This window comes from Amborella trichopoda, chromosome 10 (genome assembly GCF_054954075.1).
Source record: "Amborella trichopoda isolate Santa Cruz 75 chromosome 10, AtrichopodaSantaCruz75HAP2 v2.0, whole genome shotgun sequence".
NCBI lineage: Eukaryota > Viridiplantae > Streptophyta > Magnoliopsida > Amborellales > Amborellaceae > Amborella > Amborella trichopoda.
Window position 1 is genome coordinate 12,944,399 of NC_142345.1, and position 27,654 is coordinate 12,972,052.

Here is a 27,654-nt window from a genome sequence, read left to right on the forward strand (position 1 = left end):
AAGTCGGAAGGCGAGAAAAAATCTCTGTACGGACCAATCCAGGACATTCGTTCATCTCAACCGTTAGTTTATGACCAGACGGTGGATGCCTGGCCCTGTATGTACTTCTCGGATACGCTTCCCTGAAAGTCTGAAACTAAGCTTTTGCAGATCCATGGTTGCCTAACTGTTTCTTCTGCTATTAAACTCGAATTCCAGATCCACCATCAGGGTTTCACCTGAAAGCCCTAATTTACCTGCTAAACCTTGAATCCAACTTCCGTGAGAGTTTCGCCTGTGAGACCTAACTTTTTCATGTGAGACCTCGATGCTCATGCTGCATTAGGGTTTCGCATTTAAACCCTAGTTTAGCTGGCAAGTTTGGAGTTCATCGTCCGTTGGGGTTTTTAACTCGGACAATCGCGGGGTATGGCCTGATCTTCGGTAGTACTTGGGAACCCTGTTTTTGTACCCCATTAGGGCTTGTGTTTTGGGACCCTACTTTCCTGGCATGAACTGAACCCTAGTTACGGGCTCCATTAGGGTCTGGCTCTTGGAGCTCTAATTATGTAGGATATTAGGGTTTGGTCTTTGGAATCCTATCGACCTGTATGATATGAATCCTAACTATGTACTGCAGTAAGATTTGACTCATGGAATCCTAGTTAATCGGTATACTCTATATTCTAAACACCGCCCAATTAGGCTATTTGCCTGTAAATTGAATGGAGACTAGTTTAAACAGTTTAATTTGATGAGGGTTTAGTGTTTCTTGAGAAAATGGGGCGTTCGAGGGCAGCTGTTAATGCTGGAGAAGACGATCCCAATCAAAGGTAAGTATTAATCAAAAACATTTTCTCCATAATTGCATTTACTTTACTGGCAGACCTGATTCTTGTTTTCCCCTTCTCAGAATGAATTTTGATACATCTTGTCCCCTTGTAGATTCTAGATTGATATTAATTTTTTAGTTTTTAATTGCTAATCTTCCGTATTTATAACTTTTTTGTACTTACATTATGAATTATTGTTGGGAAGTAAAATTGCTCTATATGGTGGCATAACCATGTATTTAGTTGGTGTGGCATGACAGTTGCTTGTTTCTTTTCCTTGTTTTGTTTTCTCATTCAGTAAAGTTACCTTCTTTCTTTCAAACTTAAAATCACTTGCCAAATTGGTTTTGTTTGTAGGTGAACCAAAATCAGGGGTTTTATTTTTGTTTTAAAGGTAATGATGAAAGCATAACATGAAATTGAGATATGGTCGTTTTTTTTTTTGAGAATGGTTGACTTTGTTGCATAAAAATCAATATATTACATTGGATGAAAATGGAGAGATTAAAATGCATCCGACAAGCTGGGTGCTTAGATTACAAGGGGGTGAGAGCATATAAAGCAGAGTGCTTATAACCGAGAAATTGAACATAGAAAAACCTTCATCTATGTCCTTTAGCTGATATATCAAAAAATGAACTCCTCGAGACTGGGTTGGTCCAATCCGCAAGTTGAGTGTCTGAGCTTTGAGAGGTCGCGGGGGACCCTGTTGTGGGAAAGGCAATGGCGATCTTCCTTGGGTTGAGGCAAAGGGGATGAGGCAAAGGGGATGAGCCAAAGAGGATCTGGTCCGGCTCAGTCGAGTAACAAAATTTTCCTTGCAATCCCCATTAGAGGGGCGGAGAAGGGGTAGAAGGGGTAGAAGGGGGAAAGGGAGAGAGGGAGGAGGGGTGGAGAGGAAGAAAAGGGGATAGGGAGTGCTAGAGCTTTTTAGAGAGAGAAAGGGGATGGAGAAAGCGAGAGAGAGGATGGAGATAGGGGTGTGGAGAAGTCAGACCTGGGTAAGGGAGCAGATAGAGCTTATTAGACAGAGAGAAGGGAGAGAAAGAGAGAAAACGAAAGAGTGGAGGGACGAATTTGGACTAGTAGTTAGGCTTAAGAGGGGGGCGGTGGGAAGAGGGCAATGATCCCTATATTTTTTTGTTTTTTTTCTCTCCCTTTTTTTGTTTCCCATCTTTTATCTCCACCCTTTGTTTTTTTTTTTTCTCATTCTTCTTTTCCCCCCTTTTTTTCCCAAATCTTGTCTCTTTTTCTGAGCAATTGAGAAGGGGAATGGGGGGTACAGAGAGAGATAAAGGTGTAAGGCAATTATATGGGGAGTGAGAGATAGGAGGTGAGGAGAAGGGGAAGAGGGGGATGACAATAAGAGGAAAGAGAGAAGGGGAGAGAAGGGGGGAGATCCATAATAAATATTGATATAGAGAGGGCAATAAATATTTTTTCTTTGAATTTTTCTCTCTTTATTTTTTCCAATTTTTATTTTTTTCTTATATTTTTTGTCATTTATTTTCTTCTCCCCTTCTCCTTGTATAGTTCTTTTTTTTTTGTGGGGGGAAGTGTAGCTGCGAAAGATAGAGAGAAAGGGAGGGGAGCATGAGGAAGAGAAGACAAATAGGGAGCGAGATGGAGAAATAGAGAGAAGAAGAAGATAACATGGAATAGAAGGATATGATTGTTGGGCGTACTTATACCTTGTAGCAAGCAATCTCGATTTACAAAGGCAGAAGGGTGGTCCCATTACAGAATGAATAAGAGATCCCCAAATGCTGGGGCTTGTGGCAGGAACTCCAGAGTGGGGAAGGTGCCTCTAGCTCCACCCTTAGCCAGAGCGTCAGCCACTGAGTTTGCGCTTATATGTACATGAGAGAAGGTCATAGTTGGGAGGTTGGTGCAAATAAGGGTCATGAGGTAAAAAATGGCCCTTGGTCTCCACGGGTGATACACCAACTTGGTAGTCCATGAAACAACATTACTTAAATTGCACTCAACTTCCAATGTCGAAAATTAACAAGGGGCTCGATGGATCTTTTTGAGGCCTTTCAATAAGGCGGAAGCTTCTGCAAAGTTAGAGTCTGAAGCTCCCATTGGGCCCAAAAAGAGGAGAAATATACTGTTTGAATTTGCTAGGGGACCTCCATATCCTGAGGAACTCGAATTTCCAAAATAGCTTTGTCTGTGTTGAGTTTAATCACTCCCAAAGGAGGGGGATGCCACTGAGGCCTAAAGGAGGGGGAATGTGACGTTAGGGAGAGCAAGACAGACCAATTGTCCCGAAGGTGAGAGATGGGGGTGTGGGAGAAGGTTCGAATACTTCTAGCCCAAAAAGAGACCATAAAAAGAACTGAGTCCAGGAATGAGGTAGTGGTTTAGCAAGGCCTCGAAAAGTTCTAGCATTTCTTTCGAGCCAAATCGCCCACAAAATGGCTACAATGCCTATGACCAAAGTTTCTTACCGTTTTTGGGGAAGGGAGGGCCTAAGTAGGCTAAGAAGAGATCCAAAACTTATTGAGGGGTAACCCATTGGAATCCAAATAGTTTTAGAAAGGAAGACCACACTGAAGAGGAAAAGGGGCAATGAATGAATAGGTGAGGGACGGTCTCCTCATCCTGGAGACCGAGAATACAATGGTTAGGCAAGGAAATGCCTCTCCTCTGCATTTGATCCAGGGTTACAGATTTTCCTTGGATCATAATTCACATGAATCCTTTGATCTTATGGGGAATGGAGAAGGACCACACTTTATTGAGAATAGGGGTAGGATTCAAAGAAGGGAGGAGGGAATAGTAAAAGGAGGCTATAGTGAAGCAGCCTGAAGGATTTGGAGCCCAGATGAGGGAGTCTTGTCTAGTAAGAAGGGGGAAAACACGAGTCAGAAGGTAGAAGAGAGAGTTAAGGGTAGGGAGTTTCGAATCATTAAGGTTCATTCTAAATATTGGAGTCCAGAACCTAGCAGAGCCAGTACTGTGCACATAATGTGCAATTAGGGTATCTAGATCAATGGCTAAACGGAAGAGGGATGGGAAAAGAAGGTCTAGAGAGGAGGAGCCTACCCAAAGGTATTTTCAAAATCTAATTCTCTGACCATCTTTGAACTTAAATCTAGAAGATGCACTTGATACCTAGTCCGCCAAATTTCTTAGAGGTGCAACACTTTTTCCAAGAAACAAGGTGAAGCTTATGGTCCTTAGTGGCCCCACTCCACAGGATATTCCTCGTGAGTTTTTCAAGTCGAAGTGCCATAGAGGAGGGAATTTGAAAAAGGAATATGAAATAAATTGGGATGCTGACTAGGGTAGAATTTGAGAGTAATTCGAGTCCCCAACAAGAGGAATCTGCCTTTCCAATTGGCCAATTTCCAAGTAAATTTTTCGAAGATATTGTCACATAATAGCTTTCTAGGTCTGCCAATGCAAAGGGGAAGGCCCAAGTATTTGGAGGGTAGAGGATCCATGCCGCAACCATGATGTTGGGAAAGGGGCGAGGTTTCAACCATGTTAGTTTTGGTCATATTTCCTTTCATCCCAGAGGTGACTTAAAAGAATCTAAGGAACAACTAAAGGTTATCGAGTTGGTGTGGCCCAGCGTCACAAAAAATCAAGGTGTCATTTGCGTAAAGCAAGTGAGAGACAACTGGACCAGAGGAGGAGGTTTGGAGACCTCGTAGAATTTTGGAGGCAGGAAAGGGGATAACAGGTCCCCCTGCCTAAGACCTCTGGAGGTAGGAAAGAAGCCAGTAGGGGAACCATTGATCAAGATGGAGAGATAGCGATTAGAGATGCATGGTTTGATCTAGGATCTCCACCTCACACCGAAACCCAGGAGCGTAGCTCACCTAACACATCCCAATCTACTCTATCATAGGCCTTTTCCTAGTCTAGTTTAATGACTAGGCCTTGGGTCCTTATAGAAAACCTTGTATGAATAGCTTCATGGGCAGAGAAGGCCCCATCTAAGATTTTCCTATTGGCGACAAAGGCTGATTGAGTGGGGGATGTAATGGAGTGGAGGATAGATTGAAGGCGGGAGGCTAGAACTTTTGAGAGGATTTTGTAGGAAGAGTTTAGGAGACTCATAGGGCGGAAATCTCTCATTTTTTCAGCCCCTTCTATCTCAGGAATTAAGGTAAAGAAAGTACAATTAATGGCAGAATTGAGGTGGCTCCTCAAAAAGAATTCGTTAAAAAAGGCTATAAGATCTGGTGCCATGGTGTCCTAGAATTGGAAGATGGCAATGGTGAAGCCATCAGGACCAGGGGCTTTATCTCTGCCTAGGTCGAGGATAGCTTTATGGATTTCTTCCTTTGTAAAAGGTCTTTCCAACCAGACCACATCCGAAGGGGAGTGAGAAGAAAAGGAGAGAGTTGTGTAGGGAGGGTCACTAGAGGAGGCGGATAAAAGATTTTTGAAATATTTAATTATTAGTTTGTTTACTTGCTCAGGGAGGGAATATGTAGATTAACCTACGAAGATTTGGGTGATAGCATTGGTTCTTCTTGTGGCACTAACGGTTTTGTGGAAGAAGGCAGTGTTTCTGTCCCCTACCTTCAGCCACTTCATTTTGGACCTTTTGGTACCAAAATGTTTCTTCCTTTTTTAGGAGGAGGAGGAGGAGGAGAGGATTGGGCCAAAGATGTGTCTGTATTTTCTTGATTTTAAAGTGTCCAGATTTCCTCAAGGGAGGCTAATAAATGGATTAGGTTATTACAAGCAAGGATTTGATCTCTGAAATTGCTGGGAAGATACAACTCCATTGTTTCATTGAGGCCTTTAGGTGCTGGAGTTGTTTGGACAAGCGGAACCTAGCCCAACCTTCTACCAAGTAGGAGACAGGTTCATCAAACTAGAACAATTCGAATTTGAAAGGTTTTCTAGCCAGCGGGGTGGGGCAGGTATCAAGAAGGATAGGTTTGTGATTTGAATTAGTTTGGGTAAAGCACTAGAGCAGGTACCCAAACAGGTGGTCTCTCAGGAATTAGAGACTAAGAATCTGTCGATTTTGGTCATGATCGGTGAAGCGGCATGATGAGACCTGGTATAGGAGGATCCTAAAAGGGGAATCTCTACGAGGGGTACCGAGTCGATAAAGTCCGTGAAGGCTCTCATCGAGGTGATTAAGCGACCCCTCGAGCTCTTCTCATGAACCCATCTAGAGATGTTGAAGTTTCCCCTTAGAAGCCAAGGGATAGCAGAAGAGGGATTTTCAGAAAGGAGCTCTGGCTAGAGCGATTGGTAGGTGGAGGGACAATGAGGACCATAAATGAGGGAAACTTTGAAAGAGAAACTATCCGAGATTTTACGGAAGAGAATATTGATAGAGAAGTCTCTAACAGAGGAGGAGACAACCTAATAAATGGTTGGGTTCCAGAGAACCCAGATACCTCCACAGGCTCTAAGGGAGTCTTTTGCCATCTAGCTGCAGAGTCTCCTCCCCCTAATATCCCTAATAAGGCTAAGGTTAGGGGTGGGAAGCTTAGTTTCGAACAGGGCAATGATATGTCTAGATAATGCAAGGAGATAAGGGAGCGAACTGCACATCACTTGGTATGGGACCCGAGGCCCCGGATATCCAGCATAGGATCTTTATAAGGGGGAGTTTGGGTGGGGGGAGAGTTTTCTTCTGGACCTACATTTTTTGGGACTCTTGGTTAAATATGCTAGAAGAGGAACTTGAACATAAGAAGAGGCAGGAGAATCATAATTAACATTAGATTGAAGATTGGCTAATTCTTTAAAGGGAAAATATCTCTATAGACCCCATTTTGGACTTTCATTTCTCCATTGACCAAAGGATGCAAAACCTATCTTACTACATGGAAATTCACACTATTATATCTCATAACCCCCTAAACATATTTTATTCATTTTTTATTAACTTTTTTGACCCAAACAAATTTTAAAAAGACATTGTTTCTAAACCACTCTGTCTTGATGATTCCCTTTCTCTCTCCCCCGATCAACCTCCCAAACCCCTCTCTCTCTATCTCATGAAAGAGCTCAATGGCTTCTTGGCCATGGCCATGCATGGCCCAAGCCGAGATCATGGCATTCCATGAACCAACATCTTTTGTGGGGATCTTTCTAAACAATTTCAGAACCATTTCCAATGCCCCACATTTTGAATACATGTCAACCACTGAAGTAGAGAGCTCCACATTCCCTGAAACCCTTGATTTTATCATGTAAGCATGGACCCACCGGCCTAGACAGAGAGAACGCAAAGAAGACGACATCGAAAGCACGGCTACAAGTATTGCTTGGTTGGGTTTGATATTTTCGAGCTGCATTTCATGAAAGAGAGAGAAAGCTTCTTTATGTCTACCCATCTGAACATAACCAGAAATCATGGCACTCCAAGAAATAACTTCTCTCTCCACCATTTCACTGAACAGTTGGCCCGCTTTGTCTAAGCTTCCAAATCGAATGTACCCATTAATCATGGCAGTGCAACAGACCACATTAAATTGAGAACTTTCATCGAAAACTGGCGTGAATAATCCAAGCACCCAGCATTGGCATATATATCAATAAGGGTACTTTGAATGAACCCATCCATTCCTCTCTCTAGCTTTAAAACTTGACAATGAATCTGTTTGCCTTCTAGGGGAGACGACCGAAGATTGCAGGCCTTTAAAAGAGAAGGAAATGTGAATTTATTGGGTTTTGCACCTTCTCTGAGCATTTGAATGTAGAGAGAGAGAGAGCTTCTACAAGTGAAGGACCATCGGAATATGAATTGATCATGGAATTCCAAAGAAATGTGCTCTTGTTCTCGACATGGTCGAAAACCAGTCTAGCCTGGTTCAAATGTCAGTGGCCAAAATTCATATAGAAACCGAGGATCTTGCCTATGTGAAATGGGTCTTTGGAGAGGATCAGTGATTGGGGATATATACGAAGTCTGTTTGATGAAATATCTAATAGATCAAAAGAGGAACAGATGGTTTATTTATCACCAAGGAGAGATGAATACTATATGGTAATGGTAGCAGCAAGAAATTCTTTGGCCTTGAATTAGGATATTCAAGACGATCAGGTCGTTCCAGCCCGATACCGTCACGAATTTGTGACTATTGCATGGGAACATCTTGATCTTCGAAGCCCTCCAATATTTTTCTATTGGAGCTCCCCTCATTCCTTTTATCAAACATAATGATGCGAATCGAGCTTTAATGAGTTCTAATATGCAGCGTACAGTGAGTAAGAGTCGTGTATTTGGGAGACTTGATTGAAATATGAGCATTTTTTGAGTAGAGAGAAACTTTATGTGGCCTTAGAAGAGGATTTTGGGAGGGAATGTAGAGATAATGAAGTAGAGAATAGGAGAGAGAGTGGCTGGCAGAAAAAGGACTACCAACTCAAAGGAAAACCCCTCTCTCTCGATACATGGAGAGAGATTGAAACAAGTCCGTTGGAAAATGTTCCACCTGTCGGAATACTGAGACTGTTTCTCAAGAGGTTCAGGGCCTTGAGGTTTTCATAGATGATTGCCCGGACCTCGTTGGAAAATCCAAGAGCTGTGAAAGTGGACCGTCTAGAGAGAGAAACATGTGAGGAGGGCGAGAGTTAGAAAAAGGTGTCTTTTCTAATTTGTTTGGGTTAAAAGTTGGAATAAAAATAGAAAAAGTTATTTAGGGGGTTAGAAGATAGGTTTTAAAATTTTGGGTTCAAGAAGAAATGAAAGTTAAAAATGGGGTTTGTGGAGATATTTTCCCGTCTTTAAAACCTTCAAATTTTTTGGGAGAAGCGATTACTTGCGTGGCTCCTGTGTCTTGCCTAAGGGAATCAATGATATCCGCAATGTTGTCGTTGAAAAGAAGGTCCATGGTCTGAATCATGTTTGCCGTGTTTGGCTCTCCTCTGTCGATTCTCTGAAGCTCTTGGATATTCAACTCTAGAGGCGATTGAATATGTGAATCGAAGCCATCATTGGAAGCTTGATGAGTTGATGGGAAGGAGGGGTGGATGGGGGGGAATGGTGAATGGGATCCACTAGAATCGAGGAAGACGGAAATATGGTCGCACTGGAGGAGCGGTTAGGAGGAATCATTTGCAAAGGGGTGGGAGATTGAGGTGGGAAGTTTTGCGGTTGGGAATGAGGGGCAGGGGATGGGAGAAGAAATAATTTAGAGGGGGAATAAAAGGGGGAATTCTTCCTTGGGAGGACTGGTAGGCGTTAAGAGCCAGCCTCATTTCCAGCGGGAGGGGGACCGAGGTGTCCAAATCTGATTGGGCAAGACCCGCACCAGTAGGGTTGGGGAGAGGAACAACAAATGAATTAGAAGGGATGGGGGTGGAAGGTGAGGATTCAGAGAAGACAAAGAGGGGGAGAGGAGAAGACTAATTGGCGGAAGAAGGGGTAGGAAAGCCAACAAAATGAACATAGGAAGGGCGGAGAGGTGATTGGACTAGGGGGTAAGAGGGATGGGGTGAGGGGGCGTAGAAGAGCCCTGAGGTTTCGGCCACCTACTTGGGCAGACCTGACGCTGTTTTTGTCTTCTAGGCATGAGAGGGGATGGTAAGGTGGTGAAGGGAGGAACTGATAAGGGTAGAATGGGGGAAGTCTGAGAATGAGTAGGGGGATAAAGGTTAGGGGAGAGGATGGGGGAGGAATAAGGGATTGAAAATGGGATAAAAAGTTCAAAATAATAGAGAAGGGGAGATGACTGAGGTACATCATGATGATAGGGGGAAATGATATCAAGGGTTGAATGCAAGGCGGAGGATTGGGAAATAGTAGGGGCAGGGGAAGGAGAGTTAGGGAGAGGAAAACGCAGGATAACTGGTCTCGAGGACAGGACAAGGGGTGAAGGGGGCGTTACAAGAAGTAACAACTTTCGAGGAGGAGGAAGGGGGAGATGTGGGGGTGGGAGAGCAATTAATGGAAGGGGACTTGGGAAGAAGCGAGGTGCTGCTGCTTGCAGATGGCTGCAGAGGGATTTGAGGGGCAACAGGTACAGGAGGTTGTGTCACAATAAAGGCAGTTGCTTGTCCCTCGACGCTTGATGGCATATGCAAGTTATTAGGAATGACATCGAGAGGTGACGGGGCGGTGAGATAAGGCCTAGAAGATGGATCACCATCAAAAGGTCGAAGCACAAGAGATTGGGGGGGTAGGTTCAAGGGAGACGTGTCAAGAGATGTGAGTTCTTGGGGGGAGAGACCAAAACCTGGGGAAAGCAAGAAGGGGTGGCATTTAAAGCGTCAACATGAGGTTTCCCAAAAGGCGGCGCGGGGGCGGTTAAGGTGGCTGCAACTTGGGGAGATGAGCGGGGAGATGCACCCTCAGAGATGGAGAGAGATGGCTGCATCATGTGTCACCATGTGTCCAACCATTGTGGTCTGTAGAGGCCCTTTCATGGTGGTCAGAGTTTGCAGACCACTGGATAGAGATTTTGAGATGGTATGCAAAACCATTAAAATTGAGGTGACAAGAGGAGGGAATGGAGTTGGGGTTAGGGATTCAACAAGGATGATAAGGCTGCCTAAGGGGTGAAAACCTAAGGATTTCCAGTGAATTGAAATGATACCACCGTAGGAATCCCCAATGGCTTTAAAGATGAAATGGGTCCAAAGGTGGATTGGTATACCTTGGACAAGAAACCATACCTTGGTTTTTCACTCGACATCAATGGACTCATTCCATTTTCTGAGAGCCAGACGTCGCCCTCTGAAAAAGAGACGACTAAAGTGAACATCGGAAGGGATGAGGGTTCCTTCCAGCAAGGAGATAAGGTAGTTTCCATAGTGCAAAGGCCTGCATAAAATGTGGTCGTTTTTGAAGACATATTGGAACCATTTAGTGATTTCTCTGATATTGTTTATCTGAGGCAGGAAGGAAGTTATGAAGGATTTGTTTAAGGAGGAAATGTGCTCTAGAGTCTCACTGGTTCCTGGGAGCCAAATATGACGCACCCCATGGGATAAAGAAAAATGGGGTGAAGGGGGGAAATGGGGACCTTTACTGAAGAAGCAGGGATATTGGTTGTTGAAGAGGACGCAAGATGGGTGTTAATGGCTAGAGAAGAGGATGTAGGTTGGGTGAGATTAGTTACCACAATGTCTACAAAAGATTTTTTAGAATTAGAAACATGTGGGGTAAACTTGGAGGAAATAGAGGTGGGTAGGGAACAAGCAGGATTAATGAACTGGCGGTAGAAAGGGGGGCAAGGTTGGGCATTTATCTTTTTCTTCGGGATCTCGTAATGACAATGGAATCCGGGGATGGACTTTGTATTTCTGTTAGGGTTTTGAAGTGGAAAACAAAGCGCAAAAAGATGTAGTAGAAAATTTTGTGTAAGAGAAGAAGGGAAAAGAAGCAGTGATGGAGAGAGAAGTGGTTGAAGTTTTAGATATGGTCTTTAATGCATATTTACTACAAACAGCTCCATTATGCAGATTAATTGTGAAAATTCAGCTAAGCTGTATTTTACAGTGAAGCAGTTATTGGATGGTTTGGTGGTCTGGCATTCTTGATGGTTATGTATTTCTTTTGTTTTTTTGGCCAGATGTGATTATGTATTGCTATAACCTGGTTTTGGCTATGAGAAAAGCAGTAGGCTGGTTCCTCTTGGTAGTGTTGCATGTCTTTTCAGAGGAGTAGTTTGTTTGTGAGCACAATACTTTTTAACGATTGAGATTGATGTCCATAGCATAAATGGATTGGAAATTTTTTTTTTTTTGGGTAACAGTGGGGGAGAAGGCCCCCTACTCGTTTTCATTAATAAAATATGAGGAAATACAGCTCACTATTTTATAACCATACAATAGGGAAGTTGTACAACATCATAAAGTAAAGAAAGAGAAAGAAAATCAAGAGGCCTAGAGTGCCAAATGATTGCATCTGAAAAAATTGTAGCTTTTTTGGCTAGTAGTATATCAGCCACCATATTGGTCTCACGAAAAATATGACAAATTGACCATGAACAGTTTGCGAGTCTATAGTGGCAATTAGCAGCTATTGTATGAACCACCCATGGAGATTGCAACGGCCTCGTATGACCTGTACAGGTAATGAGGAATCACTTTCGATCTGTAGAGGAAAACCATCCATTTAGGTAGCCAAATCAACTCTCGCTTCCAAGGCACGCAATTCTGCATAATTATTTGATGCCACACCAAGAGGAGTGGTGAAAGCAACAAAGAGAGACCCATCATCTTTTCTGATGATTCCCCCACAACCCACTATTCTTGAATTCTGTAATGAAGATCTGTCAATGTTCAACTTGAAATGCTTAGGTTCTGGAAACGTCCATGCCTTTGGAATGAAGGACTTGATCCTCTGTTGTCGACATACTACTTTTAAATTTTCTGTTATTGCCTTCTCTGAGATGTGGTATTACCACTCTTTGGTATTTGCAAGCTCACTAACATGGCAAGTAATCCTTCTTACCATTTGTTCATCCCTACATTCCTTTCCTTGAAATATACGCCGATTTCGCTCTTCCTAGAGCATCCAAACTGCCTTGAAGAATAAATGGATTGGAATTCATTGTCAACAAAACAAGAAATTCATTTTCTATAGTTTTTTTTCATTAAATAAAAAACTATAATTTCTCATTGAGATCCCAACAAAGTCTTCTTGGTTCCTTGGTTTCAGTTATTAAACTCTGATGTCTGAACCATCTTTGAAGTCTAATGTCAAAGTGGTTTCCTACCTATTGAGTGACTTCTAAAATATTGACTGGTTTTATGGCAGTCGCACATCATGTGGATTTAGACGGTACTTTTATTTTTGACTCGTCAAAACAGAGAAAGCCCTTGATTTCTTTTTCTAGAGAAAATGAGATCTTTGGGTTTGTACAATTTGAATTCTATCCAAGCTGTCCCGTAGTCTTTCGGTTTAGTGGGACATCCCTGTTTTGGTGAAAGAGGTCAAGGTTGTGAACCCTGGAAGCTTGTTCTCAGAAAAACCAAACATGTTTGTCCGAAAACTCAAACAAGCTGATCTAGCCCAAACTTCTTTTTCTTCTTGTTTCTCTTTTGTTCGTTGTGTGTGTGTGTGTGTGTCTGTGTGTGGTACTTTAAATACTTTCCAAGCTGCGCATCTTAGGATGAATCTGGTATGTTTTGGGCTGCCTTTGTGTTGAAGATCAACTTTTTTCATGACTGTCATCTCAGTTACTGGATTCCTGGAATATAGGGTAGAGGAGGTGTTACGAGCTGACTATTTTGTAAAGTCGAGCATTACTTACTAGTACCTTGGGATTCTTTGTGCATAAAAATCAGAGGTGTTCCAGGAACCAATTAATCAGAAGTTTTACCTTGGAAAAAGGAAAATAGGAAAAAACCATCTATTTGTATGCAACTTTCAAGACATAGGTTTTCTGTATATTTCCTATTTGAAATTTTGAATCATCAAGATTTTTAGAGGTTCGCTATCTTCTGCAACTTGGGCAACTGTTTTTCTTGTGCATTTGCTACATGTTTTATGTTCCCCTTGCCAATCATGTTCATGTTGCCCTTTAAAAATCTAATGCCTGCCCGTAAATGCTCTATTATTTCCTTGTATTTCTTTTGGTTCTATTATTGGCCCATATTCTATTTGGCTCCTGTTGCTTGGTGACTTCTAGTTTTCCTACTATGTAAGAAATACAGATATCTTTAAATCTGTGGCTTGCTTGTGTGTCTTTTGTCTTTCATGTTTATGTAATAAATGTTTTATTTCTTTGAGTTTGTAGATCAAAGAGACGAAGGGTTGCTTCAAGTGGGGAGAATATAGAGGCTGGACCCACAGGTTTGATATGGATGACATTGCTTTCTTTCTGGTCTGTCTTAGTTATGGGCTTATGGCATAAGTACGATAAATCCAATTCAGTAGGCCTCTGTTAGAATGGCAAAACAACTCCAATAGGGAACCCCTTATTTAGGAAAGCGAATAACAGTTTCTATTTTTTTTTTTTAAGAGATGTGGGTGTTTAGGTGGCATTTTATTAATAAACGGGTCAAGAAAATCGATCATCCACGGATAGTGGGGCGGACCAAGCTGTGCCATTTTTAACTCCCAAACGGGCGGAAGGAAAGATGGTTCTATTCCTCGAATTTAGTCCATCCGAAAAGCCCCTGAGATGATGACATAGAAAATCCACTATTCACATAATAGCAGCTCAGACATTGATAGTTTATAAGATATTCAAAACAAATGTATCTCCAAGTTTGTGATTCAATTGAAATTTGTTTTGAAATGTCATAGATTATTGGATAGTCTGTTAATCTCAGATGTCCTTCAAAACCTGTCTCGTATATAGCTGCATATGTTTTTGATGCCGGATGTATAAAGATCCAGTTGCAGTCTGATGAATCAAATCAAAGTGTTGCCGAGATTTACCTCTGAACTCCCCCTGTTGTTTTTGGCGTGAGTCAGAATGACAATGCATATGCTGTCAATGGAAAAGATATTCTTTTTCATTTTTATAATTAAATATGTTCTGCCTGAAGTCGATATTTCTCTTAATAGCTTAATATCCCATTTTACATTGTTCTTAGGAATTTTCACAGACTTGTTAGAGTCAATTTTGATGAATTCATATGCTTAATATCTATGCTGCCTTTCTTTCTCTCACTTAAAAATTAGGTCACATTGATGTGAAGGATTAACTAATGTGACTCTGTGAACTGCTAGTAAGATAAAAAATGTGACTCTTCAAAAGGACCACATTCACACTCATGATATAAGGAAATCGGTTACATATTTTTATTGAGGTCGTATGCACAGGAGTTCTGAGATATTGTATAGCTTATCTGATAATGATTCTTCCTTCCTATTTCACTTCCATAATTTTCCTTTCACACTTTTTTCTTGGTTTTTATTTCATTTATACCCTTTTCATGTGTATTTGTTTTGGGTTGACATCTACTAGACTGAAAGCAAATTAGCAAACATTCTGTTGCATGATTAGAATTGATCCAAACATCGGGATAAGATAACAGACTACTAGTTTTCAGTGAGAGCCCAACTTTCTTAGGATTTTGATTTTTGTCTTTGGTGTTATAGATTAGATTATTTTGGTCAAAGTGTGAGGTATGAGCTGAATTTCTACTTTATTAGGCTTGCATCAGTTTCATGCTTTGACATTCTTTATAAATTACAGTACTTGATTTTTGTTTGATTGGTAGATGATGGTATTTGATTTTCATCAGCTGGCATACTCTTTCTTCATTTTGTTGAAAACAATACTTCTTTCGCTAGCCTCTTGACAATGAATTTTTTTCTGTGCCTTAGTGCTTTGAATGATGAATATATATCCTGCATGGCTTCATAGTTATGCTGTTTTATCTTCTCTATTTTGCCACTAGATACTATTAAGTGTCACATGGATAGTAGGTCCTCTCTCTCTTCAGGATGTTCTTTTTGTTGTCTCCTAGAGAGTAATTGCATTTCCTTGTTGGGGCCTGTGTAGGGACAACTGAAGGGAAAAGAGCTCTATACCATTGCAACTATTGCAATAAGGATATCTCTGGAAAGATACGCATCAAATGCACTAAATGTCCTGATTTTGACCTTTGTGTTGAATGCTTTTCAGTTGGAGCTGAAGTTACACCTCACAAAAGCAATCACCCCTACAGGGTTATGGTTGGTATTCTAGATCTACCTTTGCTTTTCCTTGTTTAGCAAATGATTTATATCTTGTTTTATTAGCTCATGGTGATAATCATTGTCCACATATCCGTGGTTACTCAGAAGATCTATGCTCTGTATTATTCATTGCTCCTTTGGTGTTAGGAGTATCTATTAAAAGCAATATGGATATTGGAGGGAGTGGTTAGTTTCTTGAAAGGACTGTTTGATGGATCACCCAATTGTCATATGTAAAATCACCAATAATGTAAGAGCCATTGTAAGGAAATTGAGTGGCCTGAGGCATGTTGGCAATATAGATTTGTTAACTTGGTTATGGAAAATTTCGTGGAGGAAATGAGAACCTACCCAGGATCAAATAAGGATGCATCAGCTGAGTTTATACCCTAGGATCCACTTGTGGAATTAGGATCACATGCATTTGATTGATTTGGTTGAATTAATAAACTCTCTATCGGTACACAATTTATCATGTAAGATTTATTTTTGAAATATATTTGAGTTTTATCTTGTGCCAGAAAAGAATGTGTCATGTTTTCTTCTAAAGGATGAGAAGATTATACTCGTGGGCATTTCAATCATTTTACTTCATTTTTGGATAATGTAGCCTTAAAAGGATATGCTTAGGCTTTGTTTGTTGGCACCCACCTTAAGAAACTTTATGTGATGGGTGCTGCATTCTTTTGAACACATTACTATATAGATGAGAGCCCATGGTTCTTTCCATCTCTATTACATTCATGGGAAGTGGAGCAGCATTTTGAATGGCTGCTCCATTATATTTTTTGTTTGGGAACACTTGCCAAACCTTCTTGTTCACTGCCATGAAACCTTCAGTTGTATTGCATATTAATGCAATAAAAGGGCTTCCTAAACCCAGCCTTACTGATTCATGATTTATCTTATCAAGCAATGTTTACATTTGAGGTACTAATTAAGGTTGAGTGTGCCTGTATGTGGCTTGGAAATTCAAATATCCTAAGTGAAATATTCTTGGGCACACAATTATAGTGCAGCAGGTGCCCTTACCTGAAGTCATTACCCTAAAAATATTTTCTTGTTACTATCTAGTTGTTGACGGAAGAAAGGCAAATGTGAGTTCAGATATACAATTTTACAGGATGACATGGTTGATCACAGCAAGTGGAGAATGATACTAGGGCAACAATAACTCTTACATAAGTGTAATAAATTTTAAGAATCTCTAAGTATCTTGTGCGTCGTTCTTGGTTGTAGACATTTATTAGCTGAAGTTACTGTGGGTGTGAACTTGATCTTGTTTTCTATGATAATCAATTTGGTGAGTTTATCAATAATGATCAAATTGGTGAAATTAGTTGTCGTCTTCTCTTTATTTGTTTCCTTCAGTGCGATATCAGTACTTCTGTATTGCTGCAGCCATTGTTCTCTTAATGTCTTTCTTCTGATAATGTAGTTCCCTTTTTCGTTGAAGGCTCTGAACATTTGTTTTAATTAACATTTTAAATTCTTCGAGAATCAACTTTCTTATGTTTGATTATTCTCTTACTGTTATTACTTACCAACACTTTCCTGCATTTTGAATTTTTTTTAACTGTAGTGTCTTGCAATTTAAAGTTAATAGTGGTGGAGCCCTTGAATACTCCCTTGCTTCATCACAATGCTCATAATATTTTTCTTGCAAATACTTCTAGGTTCAACTTTCTGGTGTTTGATTATTCTCTTACTGTTATTACTTAGCAATACTTTCCTGCATTTTGATTTTTTTTTTAACTCTAGTGTCTTGCAATTTAAAGTTATTAGTGGTGGAACCCTTTAATACTCCCTTGCTTCATCACAATGCTCATAATATTTTTCTTGCACAGGATAATTTGTCCTTTCCCCTTATTTGTTCAGATTGGAATGCCGATGAAGAGATATTGCTCTTAGAGGTTGGTCAGAAATCTTATACTACATATCTTGATTAAATGTCATATTATTTACATTGTCATATGGACAATATTTTCTGTGTGCTGTCTAGATAAATATTTTGCCTGAGGGTTATCTTACTGACTCTGGGATGCTAGGGAATTGAAATGTACGGGCTGGGAAACTGGGCTGAAGTTGCAGAGCATGTAGGTACTAAGAGCAAAGCACAATGCATTGATCACCATACAATAGCATACATAAATTCTCCATGCTATCCTCTTCCGGTACTGTGCTTCTTCTTCCCTTCCTGTTAATGCTTGATTGCAGATTGCATTTCCTAGAACCTGGGGCCTCTGTGTGTGACTACTGTTTGGTATTTCCAGGACATGTCACGTGTGAATGGAAAGAACAGGAAGGAGCTTCTTGCTATGGCCAAAGTACAAACTGAAGGGAAGAAAGGTTTGTCATGGTTTATCTTTCACAGTTCATACTTGGTTTCTTCCTATTTCTACGTCAAATGGTTAGAGTTCCTCCTGCAATTTTAGTACCCAGTTTGTGAACGGGCTCTAGGCAGAGTTGGTTGCAGTGTAGGTGCCATAACGTGACATCTAGAATTCCATTCCCACGAGGTCCCAAGTTATCATTAAAAAAAAAAGGACATTTATTTAAAAAAGAAAAACAAAAAGATTCTAAGCTTATTAAGGATATAATATTCCACTGTTATTCGATATGGTTAACTAGCAACAGATAAATAAGAATTAGATCCAATTTAAGGCTAGCTCGGCCTATTGTGGCATCCATATTCTGATGATCTGATCCTCTGTTTCATAATTATTTATTTATGATAGTAATCCATACTTAAGCGAAAGAGCTAGTCCAAATTGCATTACACTTATTTATTGATGCAGGTTTTTCTGCGCCTGGGGAAATCTTGCCAAAAGAAGAATCTCCTTTCTCTCCTACGAGGTTAAAGTATGATGAGCATTTGTTTGTTTTATCCTTTAATATATTAACATTCATTCTCCATGGCTGACAGGGAATGAACTTTTTATTCTAATTCAATTTTAAATTTGTTTGAGAAGGGTTGAGGAAGCTCCAACTGGGAGATCGCCATCTAATCTAACTGCAGGTTCGAAATAAGATTCTTTTTGGCAGTTTGTGAAATATGATTCTTCGTAACGTTAAGTGCGTAGTCATGATTTGTGTTACAAAAAAAAGGACTGTGTATTCACGTTTATATAAGATTATTGGTTGATTATACTTGACGGGAAACCTGCTGCTATTTGAATGTCTGTTGCATCAGATGGAGAATTCTCAGAATCCAAGATAAATGGTGTTGGTCGTAACAGTGTGATTGGCGCATCAGCAGGTGCAGGTAAGAAGGCATCAAACATGTTACAGCTCAAGGATGGTTCTGATGGAATCAAGATTGAAAATTTGGCATCGGTTGAAGGTATTCCAGGAATCAAATATGTTTCTACTTACTAGTCGTTATTACTTTCTTTGATTTAGGTTTTCTAAGTGATTCTTTTTCTATCTTTGGGTTTTCCCTCTTCATTGATGCAGAAGTTGTATGGAACAGAAGTTTTATTTCTGCTTGCTTCTTACACTCAAGATGGGGTCACTTGATATATTTGTTTGAATATTTTGTGATAAATGTTTCTTTTTGCATTTACATTTTTTTGGGTAAGACTACAAAATAGTATTCCTTCTGTTAAAACTGGATAAGTCATATGAAGTGCTGTGGGTCTAGCTGTTATGCATAAGTTCTTAGTATCGGGCTGGCTATCAGATTCTCTCTAGTTCTTGGGGTGAAGGATACTGACGCCTAGAATTTATTGAGAAACACACGATATTCCTTATTAAAAGTTACTCATGTAATTTACATAATTTGCACAACTATTGAGCTGCTTTTTACTGGTATCTCATTCTCCAATTTGACCAGGGCTTTCAAGTACATAAAATTCACTGGATATCTATGTTTTAATAAATATTGGGTGATGTAATTTATTCTTTAAATTTATAATGTATAATATTGTGCTATAGCGTGCAAGTGATTTAAAACACGGCTTAGTTTGATGATTTATGTTTTTAAGTCCTATCCATATTCTTCATATTTTCTTGTCTATACACATTTCAAATGATTAAAATCTTTTCCTTATTTTTCTTCTATTGACTGATATTGATGAGACTGGACGCTTTACCTTTTTGATGACTTTCTGGTTTTTATAGTATTGTTTTTAACTGTTTCCGTAGAAGTTTAAGAGTTAAAGCTCTATCTTGCTACATCAAGAAGCTAATCTGCTAGCAAAAGAAGGGATATCTAAATCAGGATTGGCCATAATGTTTTTTTAAAGATTAAAAGGTTCATCATGGGAGTCTGCTTTATATAGAGCTTTTGGTTACAATTTTCTTTGACATATTGTACTTGACTTCTACTTAGTCCTTTACTGCTATCTCACATGCTAAACTGAAGGCTCAATTTTTCTCTGATAATTAGTAGTTTTAAGGCGTATTAGTTTTGTTATAGAGAGTTATATTGTTTAGCAATATCTAAAATGGAGGCAATAATTAAACTTGCTGTTTAGATTCTCTATGGGTATTTTCCTCTTATTATTATTATTTTTTTATAGTTAACTTCCATTTAGAATCAAATAACAGACCCCATTTCAGTTGTCTACAGTGTGGCAGTTGATTTTACATTCTAAATTTAGACTTGCATTCCATCTAAATTAATTGAAATTGGCAGATTCTCATATGGACAGAAGCCTTGGAGGGAAGAAACCGAAAGTCATAGGAGATAAGGGGCCATCTATGACTGAACTGAGTGGCTATAACCCCAAGAGGCAAGAGTTTGATCCTGAGTATGATAATGATGCAGAGCAGCCTTTGGCTGAGATGGAGTTCAAAGATAATGACACCGAAACTGATCGTGAATTGAAGTTAAGAGTTTTGCGTATTTATCTTTCACGGTTAGTAGTGATCCCTTGGTATCTTTACTCATGAGATAATATTAGAATACTGAGAGTACCTTCATGGCACAATGTAGCTTCAATGTTTATGAACTTATGAAGTTAATGTGGATGGCGGCCTGTGACATTGCTGTGCATTTATGGTTGAATGCTCCAAATGATGAATGCTGGCTTGCCGCTGACGTTAGTGTGGCTTTAGATAGTTCATGATCTTTCCTAGTTTGGAATATCCTTTCATTCTCTGGGTGATATTTTTGCTGTTTTCGATGCTACTGTTTTACTGGTGAAACACAAGTTGATACTTCAAATCAATAGTTATTCAAATTTTAATGTTAGGATGTTGCCTTTTCATCTTCAAAGACAATGCCCACTTGCAGAACTAGCACCTATAAAAAGTATATGCTTCTCTCAATCTTGTCATGCTCCTGTATGTAATATGCTTCTCTATATCTTATCATGCTTTTGTATGTTTTGTATCATATTGGGAAGGTTATGTCGGTCTGATTACAAATTACAAATCTCTAATTAGTATTTCTATGGTTAATGATGATACAAGCCTGTAATAATACCTTTACATATAAAGCGATGTGATGTCATATGCAGTTACTTGTGAGCATCAGGTGCTTTATTGATAGTTTCCCTATTACCTCTGTACTATGTGTTGTTAAAAATTTGTTTTATGTGAATATGCTTTCTCTGCCTCATGCTTTTGGCAGCCACATATTTTGATGTTCTAGCATGTTTTGTTTTGCTTTCCTCCTCAGTCTCCACAAATGTAAATGTCTTGTGAGATGTGATAAATCATCTTTAGCCTTGGGAAAATCTCTAGGACTGGATGGTTACCCTATGAATTCATGCTTGGATATCTTTTGGATTTCGTCCGCAAGATATCATGGCTGCATTTTCGGGATTTCAAGTTGGGAGAAGAATGCTCAAGGAGGTTTATTCTTCCATCATGATCTATATTACCTTAGACCAAAATATGGGTTTGGCATTGTGACTTGTTAGGTATATTATTTATTATAGATTAGAATTATGTTGGCATGCACATTTCATCTCTTTGAAGTTATGAAGAATCTTAGAGGTATCCTAAAGTCTCTCTCTCTCTCTCTCTCTATATATATATATATATATATATATATATATATATATACATAAAATTCCAGTTGCAAATCTGGAGATGTGCAACTGGAATTTTATGTGATCCGCAAACCAATGAAGCTAAAGGGTAAGTTTTATAGGACAGCTGTGAGACTAGCTTTTCTTTATGGGGCAGAATGTTAGGCGGAGATGAGGATGTTGAGATGGATGAGTAGTAAGACAAAAAGGGATATAATCTTAAATGAATCCATTCGGGAAAGTTTAGGTGTGGCACCAATAGGCGATAAGATGAGATAGAGTAAACTTAGGTGGGTTGGCTATGTGTAGCGTCAACCCAGTACAACACTTGTTAGGAGTTGCGAGTTAGTTCACGTGGAAGGATCGAAAAGGGCAAAGGGTAGGTCCAAAAGGATGTGGTTGGAAATAATCCAAAAAGATATAGGGACTTATGTCTTCACTGAGGGTATGGCCGTAAATAGAGAAGAATGGTGGATCGGGATTCGTGTAGCGGACTCTAATTAATTGAGAAAGGTTATGATATATATATATATATATATCGAGGAAAAAGACATAAAGCCCCGTCTTTTATAGGTGAAAGAGATAAACCCCCCTCTCTAAACCCCCCGGTCTTATAAATATCCTATGGAATCCCGTAAGTCTAACGAAAAATGACGCTTAATCCCCTTCTTACTTTTTCCATTATCCAAAGGAAAATTGTTTCAGGGTATAAAGCAACCATCTTAAAGATGGATGCAAATATGTGGTCCATCTAAAAATAATTGAAACTAACAGTTCAAATGTTTTCTTAATACAATTATTATTTCTTATTTATTTTTTCATATTCATGATTTCCATGTTAGAGATTACATGTCCTTAAAAATTAAGTCCAACAATCCATCTCAAAAATAGATTTTTACGAGGTGACTCATTTCTACATGGATTCATAGAAACCGTGTCTTTGTCCAAATAATAGAATTTACCATTGTTTTTTTTATAAATATCCCATGAAATCCCCTTTGGCGTAATGTCTTAAAATTAGGGGTTCCATCTCTCAGCTTTTCGTCTCTTTGGTGTTGAACAATTGGGGAGTTCTTTGCATCCTCCTCGTGAGGCCAAGTGAAAACTTGGTTGGGAGAGAGTTTGAGTAATGACTAAAAACCAGGAAGAGAGCGGGCCATGTGAACCACCTCTCTTTTCTTTCTACCTCTTCCCTCTCTCTTATTTTTATCACTTCTAATTCTCTCTAAAAATCAACTTATTTGTAGGAAAGGAATAATGGTTCTTTCAAATCCAGTTGGTGAATCTACAACATAGAGAGAAGGGCCTGAAAATTGGCACAATTACTGCTTTCCGTGAGCGTTTGGGCTTCATTGATGATGTCAGGGAATGGATGTGAGCTTTCATTGGGGAATATCTGGTGAAACAGAAAGTGGAAGGTTTTGAGTTGGTTAATCATAGCAATTTTTATTATTCATTCAGGAATTCTACTTAAGTATTTTGATATAAAATATGTCAAACACTTTTAAAAAATCATTGCTGATTCTTGAATCTTCTCATGATTTTAGATGCAAAAAAGCCCCATCAGTGGCTTTTACACCTGATGGATTGAAATATATATAAATACTATTGTATTAGTATATTTTCTTATTTTTTGAATATATCGAAATATATATAAATACAATCATATTAGTATATTTTCTTATTATATTTTATGTTAGTATAGTTTCTTATTATATTACAAAATGAATTAGTATAAGATATATTTAGATATCTAAAATACATTATATAATATAATACTTTAATGCACTAATTACAAATAACAATACAATGTAATGTACTATAATATATAATTTAATATAATATGATACTGTACATGTTATGTAATATATATATATATATATATATATATATATATATATATATATATATATATATAATATTACATAATTTAATAGTTTAGATATATATTGTATTATAAGATATTATAGTTCACCTGAAGCACCTCACGTGAGGAGACTGTAAAAAAGTTATGGGAACTATATTGCACTATTAAGCTAGGTGCACCATGACTTTACACTAGTCTTATAGACATTCATGTCTCTTTCTAACGATGCTGGATGAAGACCGAGAATTTTCTTGATTTCAAATTAAACTGTAAAAAGATATCTAGGAAAGAATCTTCGTAAGACGCACACAGGTTTAGCGTAATATCTTAAACCTGCGAGAGCTCAAATATTATAGTCTACACTTGCTACGAACCTATCGAACCTATGGAGCTATATTCCTGTGACATGCGTAACTCACATTTTAGGTATCGTACAGATATATAACAATTTGATGTTGCAAAAAAGATGTAACAATTTGATGTTGCAAAAAAGATTTTCTTATATTTGGTGTGCAAAACAGATTTTCTTATAACAAATCGATGTTGCAACACACACACACAAACACACACACATAACAACCAAGTATTTATTTTTAACCAGGGTTCCACAGTTACACAAGGTTCTTAACATGTGCATTTATTTTTTATGCAAATGCGTCCATCAGCAGTTGTCATGCCAGTGAACCTTGGCCTTTTTTGTTTGTTGATAGTAGATAACTTGCTAGTTAATTGTAAGGTATGTTTGGCAGGCTTGATGAGAGGAAAAGGAGAAAGGATTTCATATTGGAGAGGAACTTGCTTTATCCTAATCCTCTGGAGAAGGAACTGTCAAAAGAAGACACGGAAATATATCATAGGTGTAAGGTGTTCATGCGCTTTCATTCTCAGGAGGAACATGATGCATTAATCCGGGGATTCATTCAAGAACGCAAGATTCGACAAAGAATTCAAGAACTACAGGTTTGAAAATTTGATAGAAAATGGGTTCTTTGATGAAAATGTTACTTATGAAGATAAGGGTTGTTTAATTAATGAGTTCTTGAGAATGTTTTTAGAGCCTATAGGCTCCATTCTTTCAGATGTTTTCCCAGGCCCTTGGAATTTCATGAACTGGTAGTGTCTTCCATACAGAACTTTGAAGGTTGTGTTTTTCTGGGAAATCCATGTGTTATTTTTAAGTGGTCAGCATTCTAAGTTTGCTCTCTTATTCCCATTCCATTAGTTATATTTATCTTGTCAGCATTCTAAGTCTACTGTCACAACAAAAATAGTCTTTGAGTTTTAGATTTGGGTGCGGTTTGTATAGAGCCGAGGCTCTAAACAATCAAAGTAAAGCGCACCTTCAAATAGTGTCGAGAAATGTAGTTTCAATACTGGAAATCTTTGCGATAGCCTTAAAATATGTTTTGATATTTAATTATAAAATTTAAAGCTTAAAAAATAATGTAGATTTAGCAGATCTATGAAAACTTGAAAATCTTAAAAATTGACGGTCCAAAAATGCGTTACAAGATGCAATATTTCCAAAACTTGAAATCCTTTTTTTTTCATGTCCATGCATCTTGAGGCCGAGATGATCAATTTGAGGATATTTGGGCATCAAAACAACCTCTTCTAGTAAAATTTTTGAGGTGGGTTCTAATTTCATTGTATAGAGCCTCGGCTCTATATAAACTTTACCTTTAGATTTTCTTAATTATGTATGTATGCTTTTTGAAATTGCTCACTATAAGATCTCAGTGCTACCTATACTTCATTCAAACTGCTTCTCTAGTCTGCTGATGGAGCTCATTTTTCATCAGTCGATGCACAAGAAAATTAACAAGTCATGTAGAACTCCCTTTAACTAACAAGTAAAATTAACAAATGTGTGGAATGCTCATGAGTTAAAATAATTTATCTTGGTTCAAGATGGAGATGATAAGTTGGCTGCATATCTTTCTTCATAGAGGTATGCCTCAGTGTTATAAGAATATCCTTCATCAGAACAATATTTGATGTCCTGAAGTTTACCAATCCAGAAAAAACAAAAACCAATCCCGAAAAAACAAAAGTACCAAAAAGGCTACAAGGTACTTTCTCCAAAAAAAACAAAGGAAAAAAAGGTTACAAGATTTCATATAAAAGACAAATACCTAAATTCACAGTCGGCTATGAAACTGTTGGTACCTTTTTTGTCAGTGTGATGATGTCATTTATGACAGGTGATAAAACTTTTATCTCAGAGCTCCTGAGTATGATTCCCTAATGTTCAGGAATATCGAGCTGTTGGGTGCCATACATTGGCTGAAGGAGAGAGATATGCTGCCGAGAAAAGAAGGAAAGAGTCAGAATCAAACATAAAGAAGGCAAAGGAAGGTGGTCATCTTGGTGCAAGCGGCAAAGTATTGCAGAAGGTGAACCGCCCTATGATGAAAGAGAAACCAGAATCTGATGGAAGCCCTGGCAGCACTGTCGATAACCAGAAAACAAAGGGACCCATGGCGATGGATTCTTGTGTCAACAATTTATCATCTACAAGGGCAATGGATCAATGGGATATCACTGGACTTCCTGGAGCAAATTTACTGTCTTCAAGTGTGAGTATTGGGTGCTTTCCTAAGTTCATTTTTTTGTTTCAAAATGAGATTGAGATTATTTTTGTTCTTTTTAAGCCCATATATTCTCTCAAGTTATGTAAGAAAGAGCTCTCTTTATTTCACTGTTTGGTTTATGATAAGATTTCTTTTTTGGTTTAGTAATGTCATAGAAATTGACAGTTTATCCTTCAAGTCAAGTGTCGGCAGGTTTTCTATGCTTGAAAATTCTTTTGAATTTTTTATGCTGGCGTACACCAGTATTGCAAAGCTTGTAATAAGAGCATTACAAATATATACAATTAACATTCTCAAAAAGAGGGAAAACAAAAAAACTCTCAAAATCATTTATGGCATAGTCTGGTTGCAGTTCTTATATACTCATCTCATAGTCTGGTTGAATAATCCATTTGCAGTTTTTTTCTAGAAGCATTAGCTGACTATTTTATGGTACTTGAAGCCCTTTTACATAAGCCTGGTATAGCTTTTTAATAAATACAAAAATAGAACAAAAAGATTCATTGCATAGTGATAAGTAAAAGGATTGGTAAATGTATTTCATGAAGCTTTTGGATCCTTGAACATCTATTTCTCATGGTACACATTATGCAGCTTTAAAAAAGAACCATAAATACCCATCAAAGAGGATTAGAAGAAGAAGCAATAGCTGAATTAGATGAAATTAGTCATTCCCTAAATGTGGGTTTCTTCTCTGATCAGCTTAAAGTTTTTACCTGTTAGAAGGAAAAGGACTTTTTGGTGTGCAGGTTGCAGTTCTTATATTGATTTTGGTGCTAGATTTAAGTTCCTTAGGAATGGCATCTTAAATAAGTTCTAACTTGATTTAAACAAAATCTTTTATTTGTTTTTTTCTGCATGGTTTCCATACTGATTTAGGTTCTTGTGGTGACATTTTCAGTTGTCTTTCTTCCAATCCTTCTTTCCTTTTTCTTTACTTTTTCTTTTTTCTTCAGAAGATGGTTAATCTTTGCTTTTACCACTTATGTGGTGATGCTTACCAGTTTACTTACTCTTTGTTATAATTTCTTAGTTTTTTTTTTTTCCCAATTTTTCTACCAAGCAGTGAAAGAGTTGGTAGTGTCTGATCTTAGCCTAGAATTTTTGCCTGTGATGTTCAGGAGCAACAACTATGCTGCCAAAATAGATTGCTGCCTGCTCATTACCTGAAGATGAAGGAGGTTCTGACTCTTGAGGCCTTGAAAGGCACCACAGTCGAGAAATCAGATGCCTATCGCTTCTTTAAGGTTGATCCTAGCAAGGTGGATAAAGTCTATGATTTAGTCACAAAGATCAATTGTGTTAAAGGTGAGGAATTTAACCAGTGTGTGAAGGTTGAACCTTAGTTTTTTTCCTCAATTCTTTCAACTGGAAACCATGAATTAGGTTGGACCTGGGGTTTGACCTCTTTGCCCTTCGATGAAGTCATTGAACTGCTTGTATATATATTTGCATGCATGCTTAAGTCTAAAATATCTGTAATTTTAAACGTGTAACTGTATAAAACGGAATTAGAGGTGTGCATTTTTGTATTCTATTTGAGCTTATTGAATCATTGAATATGTTGTACGGTCTCCTTGAATTTCATAATGGAGGGTTTTGTGAAGTGCAGGTATGCTTTTGAGTACCCGCCTTTGGGATTTAGAAAGTGACCAAACTGGCCATTGATTTTGATTCTACTTTTCATGAATCTGGTGAATCCCCATTTATTATATTTTTGATGGAGATTTTTTACTTTTGGTACAAGGTGGTTTCAATTAATCTTGACCATTGGATGTGAAATTGGATGGTTGCATTTATTCTGTTGACCAAGCTCAAACTTTAAAAG

The 27,654-nt window shown here is 38.4% G+C and overlaps 1 protein-coding gene across 2 annotated transcripts; it reads left to right on the top strand.

Moving 5' to 3' along the window:
- The first annotated feature begins 207 nt into the window (after positions 1-207).
- LOC18438740 (transcriptional adapter ADA2) lies at positions 208-27,432 on the top strand. Of its 2 annotated transcripts, none has more exons than XM_011626822.3 (13): positions 208-812; positions 13,490-13,545; positions 15,209-15,381; positions 17,232-17,297; positions 17,433-17,558; positions 17,658-17,733; positions 18,183-18,246; positions 18,357-18,403; positions 18,578-18,727; positions 20,024-20,246; positions 23,982-24,192; positions 25,488-25,811; positions 26,948-27,432. In XM_011626822.3, exons 1-13 carry the CDS (start codon positions 760-762, stop codon positions 27,170-27,172), a joined length of 1,794 nt encoding a protein of 597 aa, XP_011625124.1. In that variant the 5' UTR covers positions 208-759; the 3' UTR covers positions 27,173-27,432. The 2 variants fall into 2 exon arrangements, with proteins under 2 accessions (XP_011625124.1, XP_011625125.1); XM_011626823.3 differs by having other exon boundaries at positions 18,183-18,240.
- Positions 27,433-27,654: the final 222 nt, after the last annotated feature.